This window comes from Barbus barbus, assembly GCF_936440315.1.
Source record: "Barbus barbus genome assembly, chromosome: 48".
NCBI lineage: Eukaryota > Metazoa > Chordata > Actinopteri > Cypriniformes > Cyprinidae > Barbus > Barbus barbus.
In genome coordinates, this window is record NC_136726.1 from 6,492,866 (window position 1) to 6,507,551 (window position 14,686).

Genomic DNA, 14,686 nt, shown 5'->3' on the forward strand with positions numbered 1-14,686 from the left:
ATAACATTCAAAATATGAAACATCAAATATTTTTAGTAACGTTTGAGTAAATAGTGTACTAAATCACGCTTATTTAATTTTGTAATGTTTTCATTTGTTATTAAGTTGTTGTATTTTTTTACATTTCTAATGTTATTAAAAATAATACTTGTATATAATTACAATTTATATTTCTTACTAGTTATTATAAAGTCTAGCCAGAAATATTAGTAAAAATAACATTTGTATATATTTTTAAATTATATTATTATTATTATGCACCAAATATTCTTTCTATTCTTCTTGCTGTTCTCATTAGTATAATTATTACTAATTTCGCTCATCACTCACATAGATGTGGACAATATCTATTTCCAACGTCCCCTTGGTTTGTTTTAGTGTAGATTAGTAATAAATAGGTTCATAAGCAGGCTTTAAAAAGCTCTTCAAAACCTGCTTCAAATGTTACTGGTTCCTTTTCAAAGAATAATAATGCATTATGTTATAATTCAATAAACCATATTTAACTCTTGCCTAATTAACACAGTGGAGGTTTTTGTCTGAGTGCAAGAAATGTGTGTATTATAAGCTATTCAATATGAGAGTGACAAGTTCCACTGAAGCTGATTGTTCCCAGATGCAGCCGTGTTGTGTGCCAGACTGCTCTCCGATCCCAGAGTTTAAATATGGCTACTTATAAAACTGTTACATCATAGCAACAATTCTCTTCAATTGCGTTTGCTGGAGTCGGTAGGTAACTTTCCGTGGGATTTCTTGCCCCATTGCCTGTGTCCTCGAATGACCGTAAATCAAAAGCATGTGAAAATGTTTCTACACTATAAAAGAAAAACCACAGAGACTTACCATAACAAATTTTATACATTTTTGGTGCCACAAAATTATGTATTTATGCACTTTATAGCATTTTTATGCTATGTTAGTGTGGCTGCCTTCCAATGTAGAGTCAATTAAAAAAAGGTTTTGCCATAATCTGAACACAGCCAGTACAATTTATAACAGACCACTTTACAAACCTGGAGTGTAATTATTTTAATAACTGTTTAACCTGCAGCTGATGTTCCCTTGAGCGCAATGTAGCAGCTTTCAAGGGCTAATGCTAATTGAATTGGAAGTATGTTTTGCATACTGTCCTCTTTGTGTCCTGTTAAAAAGAAAAAAGAAAGAGAGAAGAAGAATTAAGTATAAAGTGTGTGTATATAAAGTATATACATACACACAAACACATATATAAATATATATGCTGTCAAACAATTAATCGCATCCAAAATAAAAGTTTTTATTTACATAATATATCTGTGTGTACTGTGCATATTTATATATGTATGTATATATATATATATTATAAACTCTTGCCAGAAATATTAGTAAAAATAACTTATGAAAAACTTATGTAAAATAATTTTTGTATGTATTATTTTGCACCAAATATTTCATTTATTAACAAATTTTAATTAAACAAAGTAAAACGTTTTTTCTCTAATTTACAAGAATGTAACATTCTTTCAAATTTAGACGTTAAATGGTGGTCTTGACCTCCTTGACTGTATGTAACAATTAAAATAATAGAAATTTTGAATTATTCTGGCCATAATAATTGCATTAAAATAAATCTAAATGATTTAAAAAATGTAATCAAACATGATTTTTCAAAATTAAATATTCTTTGGAATATTTAATTATATTTTCTATTTTTTTACACAAACTATTCAACTCTGTTACCCAAGATATTGTAAGAAGAAAAAAAAAAAAAAAGTTCACAAATATTTTCCTTTCATTTATGGTAAATATACGTTTATCAACAAATAAAAAACAATATTTTGCCAAAAAATTAGCTGCCCCCAATGAGCGACGGATTAAATTAGGCAAAATTTGCAGCCATGTTACCCATTCTGGCATTGGTTTGTTTTATTATTATTATTTACATGTATTTTATTTTTATTAAAATGCATTTATTTTGCTTGGTATTTGATGTTCTTGCTAGAAAACCACAAAATCACCCAAATCAGGCTTGTATTAAATATGTTCCAAATGTTGGTCACAGGGTTGTTAAGTAATATAAACCCCAAATAAATTAATAATAAAGCTCATATATATAATTTTGTTTGGCCTAATGAAGCATATGATTTTCTAGAGGTTAGACGCCACCCTTCACAGAACGTCTATTTAAAAATATATGTTTTAAACGTGCCATGCAAGCTGTGTACTTACATCACACCAGTTTTCTTGGCCTTTGTATGGTGCTGCCATCTGTTGGTACTTGGTGACATTGTTGTTCCTGGTTTATTCGTCATCAAGGAGGCCAAACAGCATGTATTATTCAGAACATCTCTTTCTCCTTCCACATACATCACGTCTGCTCTCATGTGATTTCAATGATGCCAATGAAAGGAGACACCATTTGTAATTGTCAGGTGGGCCAGATGTGCTCTTGGATCAAAGGTAAGTCTGAGTCCTCAGGCACTGAGCACATCGCTCAGGGGAAGACAGGAGACGGCGTGTCTGGAATCAGAGAGATGTGCATTGATTTGTACAGTATTTGCACAAGGTAAATATCTAAAGGGAATCGACCTTGTGTGCTAAGATTTCATGTAAGACCTGGTCATAACCTTAAAGGGATAGTTCTGTCATCATCTACTCATCCTCGTGTCATTCCAAACCCAGATGACTTTCAAAAAAAGAGATGTTTAACAGTATGTCCACACTGCCCTTTTCCATTTAATGAAAGTGAATGGGGACTGGGGCTGTCAATCTCCAAAAATAGGCATTATAAAGTCTTGTGAGTCAAACGATTAATCGCGATAAAAATATTTATTATTTTATCCAAAATAAATGTTTTAGTTTACATAATATATGTATGTGTGCTGTGTATATTTATTATGTATATATAAATACACACACATGCATGTATATATTTCAGAAAAATATGTTATACTTATTTATAATATAAATTACATGAATATAAATATAGACATGTAAATATTTTCAAATACTGTGTGTGTGTGTGTGTGTGTGTGTGTGTGTGTGTATGAGTGTGTGTGTATATACACAGAACACAAATATCTTATACAAACAAAAACTTTATTTTGTATGCGATTAATCGCGATTAATCGTTTGACAGCACTACTTGTGATCTATATTTTAAGGCTTTGTGTGATAAACTGATTAATTTATTTAACTATTTGTATTCAGGAGACATGCAAGAAACAGTTTTGCTTCAGTCATTGAAACTGGCTCAAGACATATTAAGATGGCATGTTTCAATATGCTCGCTATATGTTAGCTCTGTTTTTCACACAAAGCTGTCATAAGGACTTTATATGACTACATAAATTCTGTTAACTACTTTACTGGTGCTTGTATTTGCCATTTAAACAGCAGCATGTCATTCTGCTAAATTTCTAAATTAAGAGTGCATTTTTAGCATAAATTATTCTGTGCGATATTAAGTTTTTGCTATCATTTTAGTCTACACTTTAGTCGATACAGATGACCAGTTACACACCGAATATCTGTGAGTTCCTCCAAAAGACTTTAGAATTATTGGTTAATGCAGGTTTTCGCGAGCCCCTAGCGGCTGAGAGTAGAATTGCACGTCTTTTAAGATGTCAGTATTAATTTAACGTATTAATTCAGTTGTATTGATAATTAATTAATCAAAATAGGTATTTTAAAATAAAATGAATACAACTAAAACATAAAATATAATACATTACAACTATATTATATAGGCCTAGCTAAATGAGTAATTTAATAATTTATATTTTTAAAAGATTCGAATATAAAATTTCAGGTGGCACTATAGGCAGGGTTAGAAGAATATGGTATTAAAGTGTGAAAACCTGCTGTAGAGTTGCCATAGAGTTTGCAATGACATAATTACATTTACAGTGCCATCTTGGTAGGATGAAAGGTTCTTTAGTCCTTGACATGACAACAACTTTGATAGTGACGTTGAAAATAAAATGTAAGCATTTATAAGCATTTATGTAAGCAAGTAAAGAAACATAAAAACAGTTATAGATATGTATCATTATGTATCATTTGGCCTGACTTGAATAGCAAGAATGAATTCTGAAACGTATGCTAGAAATAATAATAATAAAAAAAATTAATCAAGATGACCGGTTAAAGAGTGCAAAAAAAAAAAAAAAAAACTGGTTCCTTTATAATAATAATTTAGCCAATTTATTATTATTATGACAACTATTATTGAATAGTAATATTTAATAAGAGTAGTCATAATAATAATAAATTGGCTAATTTAAATTAGGCTAAATTACATTAAACTACATAAAATAATAAATAAAAATAAAAATGGCAGGATCCGAGAAATAAGATTAAATGGCCCGGTTTAACAGACAGGGCTTAGACTAAACCAGGAGTAGGGCATAGTTCAATTAGGACATTTAAGTAATATTTATACACATGCTTAGAAAAAAACATTATCTTGAGCCAAAACAAAGGCACTGATATATATTTTAAGATCAGTCAGTGCAAGTTTATTTCAGTTGAAACAGCTCAGACTTACATTTTAGTCTAGGACTAGGTTTAAGCCTTGTCTGTGAAACCAGGGGAATATTTATTAAATGTGGATGTGTCTCTTGCAGGACATTTGTGTTTATTTCTGACTGCAGCTGAGGTGAACAATGACAGGCACGGAATCAGTGGTTGTGTCTCAAAGCCTAGTACGCTGCCTAACTAGACAGTTTTGGGTTCATTCCGATCTTCAGTGCTGAAAGTCATCTCGCTGGGCTTTGAAACAGTCCGTGTTTACTTCCGGATTCCTGAAATCAAGCAGCAGCGGGACTGAAGCATTAGACACTGAATGTGCTTCATTCCTGCCTTACAGACATCAAGACATGAGCACCGGAGCACCGGCATCCCACAACACAAGCAGCACAGTTCTGACAACTGAACCCCACCAGCCCTCATAGCACCAGTTCAAATCGAGGCTCTTTAGAAATCAGTCAAAGTCAATGAGGAGCAGCTCCGTGTCCAAAACTGTTATACATTTAGGCTCCACTCCAGAAAGAGCAAATCCAGCCCTGGATATCATTTCAAACAGCCGGTGAAAGTCAACGCAGAGCTGGCGTGGATCAGCTGCCAGCAGCATGGACTGGTTGATGGGGTGAGTTCAATTATTATTTTGGCCACTTATGAATGATCATGTGCACTCTTAAAAATAAAGGTTCTTTATTGGCATCAATGGTTCTATGAAGAACCTTGAACATCCATGGAACCTTTCAAATGCAGAAAAGGTTCTTTATACTCCAAAAAGGTTCATTAGATTTGAAAATGTACTTCAAAATGGTTCTTTTAGGATCTGTTCACTGAAAGGAACCAAAAATGGTTCTTCTATGGCATCACTGCAAAAACACCCAATTTGGAACCTTTATTTTTAAGAGTGCGTGAGAGTTCAGATTTTTACGTTTTGTGCCATGTTCAATAAATTAAGTCGTTGTTCTTCAAAGTGAACGAGCTTTGAAATATAGTAGAATCAGCTCACTAACTGTATTGGAAGTGGCTCAGTCATTCTCTAGATATTGTCTATAACTTTAAACAGAACATGGCACCTTGTTGTATTCGTGTGGTTTCCTTCATGACATCCTGCCACATGAGAAGCTACATCCTGACCTGTCGGGCTATTTTAGGTCAATAATCGATCAGAAGACTTAAATATTTGTCACCGATGTATTACAGATCCATTAAGACATTTACTTTTTGACACCTAGTTAGTTTTTGAGATTTTCTCAGGTATTGGCGAATGGTTGCATAAATGGATATCTATCAGGAGGTTAGTTTTACATTAACTCGACTGCATGAGCTTTACTTTTTGTCCATGTAAACTTTACTTTGAATTACACCGTACCTTAAAGTTTGAGTGTATGAAGTACTGTATGCTTGCTTGCTTGGTTTATTTTAAAAGGGTAGTTCACCAAAAAATAAAATTGACAAAATCAATAAATACCTTCAAAATTTATTTTTTGAAGAAATTAATACGGGTCAGTGATGACAGGATTTTCATTTTTGGGTGAACAATCCCTTTAAATGTGCTGGAATTAAATACTGTTTTACATATAAAGTAGTGCTGGGCAATGAATAATCGCGATTAATCGCATCCAGAATAAAGGTTTTACATCATATATGTGTGTGTACTGTGTATATTTATTATGTATATATAAATACACACACATGCATGGATATATTCAAGAACAATTGTATGTTTATACATTTAAAATATTTATAATATCAATTATATTAATATAAATATATGCATGGGAAATACATGGAAATAATTTCAAAATATATAGGTGAGAACCAGAAGGGCGTAAGTGACATTTTTGGTGAAATGGAGATATATATATATAATCAAATGAAAGCTCTTAATGAGCTCTTTCTACTGGTGTAACGGGGCAAACGAGACGTGAGACGTGCAGATCCATTTGCAAACTTTATTAAACAAAGACATGGTCAAAAACACAAGCAGGGTCAAAACATCAGCACACAAGTATGGCACAGACAAGATACAATAATAATCCAGAGGGCAAGCATGAGTCTATGATCGGTGAACAATATCCAGAGGGCTTGAGAAGAGGGGTAGTCCGATAACCTGAGCAATAATCAAAATGAGGTATAAACAGAGTCCGAACGGCGAGACAAGGGTTAATCCAAGATACACCGGCAGGAATCATGAAACGTGGCTATAAACAAAACCTAAACAGACTTAGAAAACACGGAAGGACTCCGTAATGTAGCTATCACTAGGAGAGCGATAAACGCTAGACAATACTGGAACTAAACAAACACAGAATGGCTCGGTAAAACAGCTATCACTAGGAGAGCGATAAACGCAGAATAATACTCGGCGCTAAACATAAACACAGAACGGCTCAGTAAAGCAGCTAACACTTGGAGAGTGCTAAACGCAGAACAATACACGGTGATCTGTGAAAAGAAGTCCATGGTTTATAAACGGTGTGTGATTGTGAGCTGTTTCTGAGGTGTGAGCTTGTGATTGAGACAGCTGTGTGTACTTAGTGCAATGAATGATGGGAAATGCAGTCCAGGGTAAAATGTAACAGTCTGTGTGGTGTGAAAGTCAATGTGATGGAGGAGTGACCTCTGGTGTTGAGTAAACGGAAGTTCATAGACCAGATTCGTGACAACTGGCAAAAGTACTGTCATCCATGAGTGTACACATTTTTATTATAAACAACTGAAATCAGTACACAAAGTCAGATCAAACTATGGTAAAATTTATGTTTTGGCTCTCCTGTAAAGTTGGTGAAATTACACCTTTCTGGTTCTCACCCCTTGATTGATATATATATATAGATAACTAGATACGCCATGGAAAAAGCTGCTTTTATGGAAACGTATTTCTACTATGGAATAAAAGACTTTAAAAAGGTAACTTTATCTTGGAATTCTGAAAAAAAAGGCCTATTGCGAGTCAATAACTCGATAAAAACAAACAAGACAAAACACACACTTGTCTTAGAACTTTGAGATAACATGTCATAACATTTTCCCTTATTTTAGCAATTTTAAGTTTATATCTTGCCATTTTTAGTTTATATCTTGCAATTCTTAATTTATATGGCAAAATTCTGAGTTTATATCTCACAATTGTACGGAAAAAAGTCAGGATTGTCAGAGATAAACTCAAAATTGAGAAATAAAACGATGCAATTACTGTTTTTATTTCTTTATTTTTTATTCCACGGTAGAAATAAGAGTTTAGTACAGTGTTTTTAGTATACTGTGCCCTATGATTAAGTTTATATCAGTATTTAAATTTTTTGAAAAATCACCAGTAAATACTGTACGTACTAGACAAAATTCATACTGATATGTTGTTGTTTTTTTCTCCTGTTGTATAATGTTTTTTAATCATCTTAGCTGTTGTCTTCTACGCAAAATCAATGTCTTAGAGCTTTGTGAACTCCCGTCTGCACTCCCATTGGTTGCATTTATGTCACTGCTCATCTACATAAAGTCGAACTATGCAGCAGAACGTAATTTTAAGAGCATCTCTCTGCTGTCTGACAGTGAGAGGTCACATGTGGCTTCAGCCTCTGGTTATATACAGAAGGTTAGGCATTGTCAGGCATTCCTATGGGTTAATGCCATCATGCAGCTGGTTTAACAGGTCCAAAGACCGTGACCATACATTCACATTCTTATCTCAATACATAAGCATCCTCTGTTGAACTGCTGTTGCTGTTGTTGTCTGTTCTAACCACATAAAGCATCATGCAAGTCGTTGCAGGCTGGTAGTCCAAATCCTTTCCTGTTTTGATGACGGTGACATTTTGGCTTCTGACCTGCGATTCACCCTGCATTCCGGCAGAAAAACGGGTTGAATTGTGTTTATTCAAACTTGCTAGCAAATGTATCATGAAAGACCACATCTTATTATTTGTCGCAATAACATCAGTAATTATCAGCCTATCATTTATCGGTAATAACGTCAGTAATCATCAGCTTATCGGCAACAACGTCAATAATTATCATCTTATCATGTATCGGCAATACATGTTAGTAATTATCATGTTATTGGTTATTGGCAATAACATCAATAATTTCATCTGATCATTTATCAGCAATAATTAGCATTTTTATTATCGGTTATCAGCATAATGTCAATAATTATCAGCTTATAGGTTATTAGCAATAACATGTTAGTAATTATCATCTTACTGTTAATCAGCTATACGTCAATAATTATCAGCTTATCATTTATCGACAATAACGTGTCAATAATTAGCATCTTATCGGTTTTTGGCAATAACTTCAGTAAATATGAACTTATCAGTTATCTGTAATAACATGTCAGTAATTAACATCTTATCGGTTATGGGCAATATCGTCAATAATTTTCACCTTGAAGGTTATTGGCAATAACATGTCAATTAAATTCAAGTTTATTCGTATATCGCTTTTTACGATACAAATCGTTGCAAAGCAGCTTTACAGGAAATTAAGTTTCTACAATATATTTATTTATTGTAGAAACTTAATATATGTAACTTATGGCAAAATTTGGTAATTCTGTATATTCTGTCAATAATTAGTATCTTATTGGTTATTGCAATAACGTCAGTAATTATGATCTTATCAGTTATTAGCAATAATGTCAGAAATTATTAGCTTATCGTTTATTGTCAATAGCTTGTCAGTAATTAACGCTCATCGGTATCTGCCAGTATTTTAATATCAGTGTATTATTCTATGTCAGGCTTGATTTCCTGTTGTCTTTAATTTGCTTAGACAAAAGGTCTGTAAAGAAACAGTCAGGTTCTGTCAGGGGACAGGTTAGCAATCTAGTTTGAATGCTAACAATAGTTTTATAAGCTATTGGTGTCAAGGAGGGCACTTGACACACATAGGATGGAGTTCAGAACTTTTACTGGAGTGGAGATTTCCACTTTGTAGAAAAAAAATAGCGATTATAGAAAGGCCGGAGGGAAGGAAGTGCTGTCCGCTGGGTGGAGGGAGCTATTGTTTTCAGAGCAGTGCTTTATGGGAACTGTGTCAGATTTTACAATAGCCATGACGTATATTATTCCAGGTCAAGATTTTTGGACCGGTCAACTTAAGTTATTAGTTATATAGTTTGCTATATTGTTTAAATATTTGACACACAGTTTTTTTTATGTATTTGTTTCCTGTAGACCATTAGTAGTCAGCAATCTATGGAATGGTAAGCTGTGATTAGTTAGGGTCTGATGAATGAAACATTATTATTTGCAGTCTTTAGAACTGTTTTTGACTTTGTTGTTTGGCGAATTATGGCTGTGTGTTTTCCTTCTGAAAGGTCCTGGTTTGTCCTTGGAGTTTGTACATGTTTTACTTGGCATTGCTGCTTGCTTGCTTGTTTGCTTGCAAATTCTATACTTAGTGCAGAACCGACAGTGCCAGGACATTTCAAAACAAGCCCAGAGTTGAGTAAAACTAAGCTCTCTATGCTGTATTTAAAACATTTCTGAACTCCCATAGTTCTTACATGATGCACTATTTCAATTAAATAGGAATGCAGTTGGATTTTTATAGCACCTGCTTGTTTAAGGGTCAGTGGTGCTGTAACTTTTTTTGTCCACATCTCTTAATTTATTCAAAATTAGGCTACATTAAGAATCCAATTCATATATACAGTGACATTTCTATGATGAGCATGTTTTTAATTTATGAATGAAAAAAAAACAATCTCATTTTTTGAGGTGCCTTAATTAAAAAAATCTTTATCATAAAAAATGAAAGAAACAAGTAGTTTGTCTTTCTTTCTTTCTTACTTCGAAAAAAAAATCACAAAACTTCACTGCTGTTTAACATTTGAAAAACTGTTGTTCCCCAAATAAGTCATGTGGTGCAACCCCTGTGCAAATAAAACAAGAAAATAATAATGAAAACCACAGCAAACCCCAATGACTCTCAAGATCAAGAAATCAAACCATTTAATAACAAGGCAAGGGTAGTTCAGGTTGTAAAATGTCATGTGGTGCAACTGAAAAATATTTGATTTAATATGTCAAGATGTTTGTAAAATAACATACTTAACAATTTAACATGAAGTAAAGTTTTTGTTTTCTTTAACGTAGACACTATGCCATTCTCAAACAGGTGTAGAATCAGTAACTAGAACCGATATTTTGATGTAGCTAGACTGACATTTTTGTTAAAACCGATAACCTTTTGGGATTGTGTTGGCCTCTTTTATCTTAAGTGAACTGCTAACAATTAGCTCATAAAGTACACATAGTCATTAGCACTGTAAAGCAAACATCAACACACAAAATGTCAATAAACTAGCTTTCTTTAAGGGTCTTGACGTAGCTTGTGTTATGCTGGCTTAAACAGACTCTTCAGAGCCTCCATCAGTCTATTAAAGCCAAAAACAAACCCTTACGCCCTGACCTTTAGTTCGAGTCTTTGTGTCTTTGTTATTGGCTGTCAGCCAATGAGCTCTGATTAAACAGAAGATCATGTGATCCTGCCTTCCTTTAATTTGATTTGGTCCTGACTGTGGTACAGCATGCTTTGTCCTTTCACTCATGTTAACTATTATGCTGTTGTCATTATTAAAACTGTACAACTGTCGTTTGGCTGACACGCCATGCCAGGTTCTTTAGATGTTTTTAATACAGGTTTTGTTAAAATAGTTACCCTTTGTAGTCACAATCTCTTTAAATCACATAAAAAGTGATTTTAAGGTCAAGGAGATTTTCTGGAGAAATAAAAAGCAAAGTGCATTTCGTATTTAATTAAGTGTACTGGACGTCATACGTAAGGATTGTATGTGTTTATGGCCTTTTGTGTTCCTTTTTTAAACCAACATCAAGATTTTCACATGTTTTAAACGTCTTTTTAATTTGAATACTTGATTTTTTTCTAGTCTCTCGCTTAACATGAGATTCTAAAATGCTCTTTCGCTTAGTTTTAAGACGCAACAACTTCCTAAAAGTACTTGTCAACTTCACGTAAATAATAAAATAATCAATAAAGTTATACTGTATGTGTGTGTAATATATTTTTACATTCACATTAACTACATTTGATGGTAATACTTAATGCTGTTTTCTAATGACTGATCAGAAATAATGAGGTTAATTGTTATTATTTTATTGTACTGTTTTTTTAAAACGCAAAGGTTAAAACAAAACTGCATGTATTTTTGTCCACGTAATGAAAGGATACATTTATATGTATCTAGTGATATTTGTAATATTAATAAATCATATAAAATATTATTATGAAATAAATAAGTCATAAAAATTGTAATATAAAAATACTTAATATATAGTATTCATATAAATATAGTAACATTTTAATTTTAAATACAGTGGTGTAAAATGTTAAAGGTAAAATCATTTCATTATTTAATTTGATCTTTATAACAAAACACATTATTCAAACTTACAAATTTAAGGCAACCAGCTTCAGCTGATTTTTGAGTTCTCTCAACTTTTTGTTTTAAGTTTATGCAACAAAAAGTTGAGAGAACTCAAAAATCAGCTGAAGCTTGCGGTTTCTGTTCTCTATTAAATCAACATGGTTGTGGTGTAACTTGTGATTTAAGTTGTATTTATTAATTTAATAATCGGCCAAATCGGGTGTTTCTTCAGGGGTGAATTATTTTTCGTGGACCATTTCATTGTGTGTAATTTTATTTTAATCTAGCAGTATTTTTTTATTATTATAAAAATGTGATTTTATGTACATTTATAATGTTACAACATTTATATTTCAAAGAAATGCTGTTCTTTTAAGTAACATTTTTCAAATGCATTCAAATAGAAAACGGTAATAATAATAATAATATTTCACAATATTACTGATTTTACTGCATTTTTGTTCACATAAATGGAGCCTTAAGGAAGCGAGCTAATTTATTTATACAGCACATTCCATACACAATGGTAAAATGGTTTTTAAAAAATCATAAAAGTAATTACAACAGATAAAAAAAAAAAATCAAAATAACAATAATAGCAAAGAATAAAATTGATTACAATTTTATTCAAAATGTATTAAAAACAGTTAAGAACAAAAATAAAAATTTATAAATAAGATGCAATACAATCATAACACAAAATAAAATATTACCAGACTTTTGAATGTAATTTTAATTGTGATGGACATAACACTGGTGGAAATGTTCATGACTTTCAGAAAAAAAAAAAAGAAAAAAAAAGTTTACAGACATTTCGTCATTTTTTTCCCAGAACATTTTCAGACATCCTGTCAAAATCTCACCCATCTTTCTCATGTCTGAAATGTGTTTGCAGAACTATGTGACAGATGTTCTTCAGCTTATGAAACAGAAATGAAACCATACGCAGTATAATGACTTCAATTACAGGATATTGCAATGAGACAAAACGGTTACGCTGAATTTACCCACAAAACCCCCATAGTTCATTCTCAAGTCAGAAACGAAGAAAACCACCTGATATGAAGTTTCATGAAGAATGGTGGGAGGGGTATTAAAGTGATTGTTCACCAAAAACAAAAAACAAATTCAGTCATCATTTACTCATCCTCATGTCACTTCACCCATACGACTTGCTTTCTTGCATAAAGCACAAAAATAATAATTTAGCAGAATGTTCAGGCTGCACTTTTCCATTCAATGAAAGGGCAAATGAATGAAAACACATAAAAGTACATAGTTTCCAATATGTTTGTTCCCTGCCCAAACGTTTTATGCACTCTTTTATACACTAGATGGCAGCACTTCATCACCTCCAATCATAACTGCATTCTCTCTCCATTAGTATATCTTTATTCTGCTACTGTAAAAGAAGTTTCATGCAGCTCAGGCTAATTTTTTGGCATATTTATACATGTTCATGCCATCTATCCTGAGGACACCACACACTATAGGAGCAAAATGGTTAAATCTGGGATTTTTTGTCCTCATGGTCTCTCACATTTTGAAGATCTTATAAGATTTAAAACAATCTTTTAGTGTGTACCCAGCATGAGATGCCACAAAAGCCTCTTCCATGACTAGTTCTTCTGAGTAACCTTAAAGGGATAGTTCACCCAAAAATGAAAATTCTGTCATTCATTTCTCACCCTCATGTCGTTCCAAACCTATAAGACCTTCGTTCATCTTCAGAGCACAGATTAAGATATTTTTGATGAAATCAGAGAACTCTCTGACCCTCCCATAGACAGCAAGGGAACTACCACGATCAATGCCCTGAAAGGTAGTTAACACTTTGTTAAAATATGATTCACATTTTAATGTATAATTAATATTTTAACTAATACGATGTCCATGTGACATCAGTGGTTCAACTGTAATTTTTCGAAGCTACGAGAATACGTTTTGTGCGCAAAAACAAAAAATAACAACTTTTCAACTATTCGAACTATCCCTTTAAGACCTGGGTGACTTTTTTTTAGATACACTATGTGTACTTTTGTACATTATACTAATTTTGAAGTATTTTGAACATCGCTATAGAGTAATACATCTACAAACACACACACACACACACACACATAATATATATATATATATACACATATAGTAATTGTTATATTTTGAATAAATATAAAACTCTAAACTGTATATTAAAATATTATAGACTATATAGACATAATCTAGAATTATACTATTATATGTAGATATTTATTAAAATATATATCACACATTGAATAAGGATCTTTGCATATTCTGTCGTAATCATCAATTATACATAAATAATTCAATAAATAATTAAAATATAACAATTTAAATAAGTTATAGTAAAAAAATCCATTTGCATGAATCACATCTTCAAAAGTTTATTTGTCATATTTATACATAAACAACTATAATAAATAAATATTTCAGATGTGTTGAAAGAACTAGTCTTGCTCATTAAGCCCTTAGCAGTGTTGCCAAGTTCGCAATTATCCCACAAAATTGTAATAATTTAACACTTTTGCCACGGGTTGTTTTTTAGTCCGCGGGGTATAGTGATCTCCCTGGAATGCATTTTCGACGGAGAGGAAAACAAATGAGAAAAAAATAACACGTTTTGGCTAGTTTTGATTTGCAATTGGCCCGATTTTGTTTCACAGACCTGGCAACCCTGGCCCTCGGTAAGATTTCTTTTTTTGTGTGTTTGTGAACAAACATACTTTTGAGTGCTGTTGGATTTGATGTTATGGAATATTTGACTTTATTCTC

The 14,686-nt window shown here is 32.4% G+C and overlaps 1 protein-coding gene across 2 annotated transcripts in view; it reads left to right on the forward strand.

Annotated features, from left to right (window-relative positions):
• Positions 1–4,772: 4,772 nt before the first annotated feature.
• Positions 4,773–14,686, forward strand: part of LOC306866889 (MOB kinase activator 2-like) — a 41,612-nt gene continuing 31,698 nt past the window's right edge. The window contains exon 1 of one of the 2 annotated variants that reach the window (XM_079412313.1): positions 4,773–5,128. In XM_079412313.1, the coding sequence (XP_079268439.1) occupies positions 5,112–5,128 (17 nt within the window). In that variant the 5' untranslated portion in view covers positions 4,773–5,111. The remainder of the gene's footprint in view (positions 5,129–14,686) is intronic. The other variant, XM_079412310.1, reaches the window with a different exon arrangement.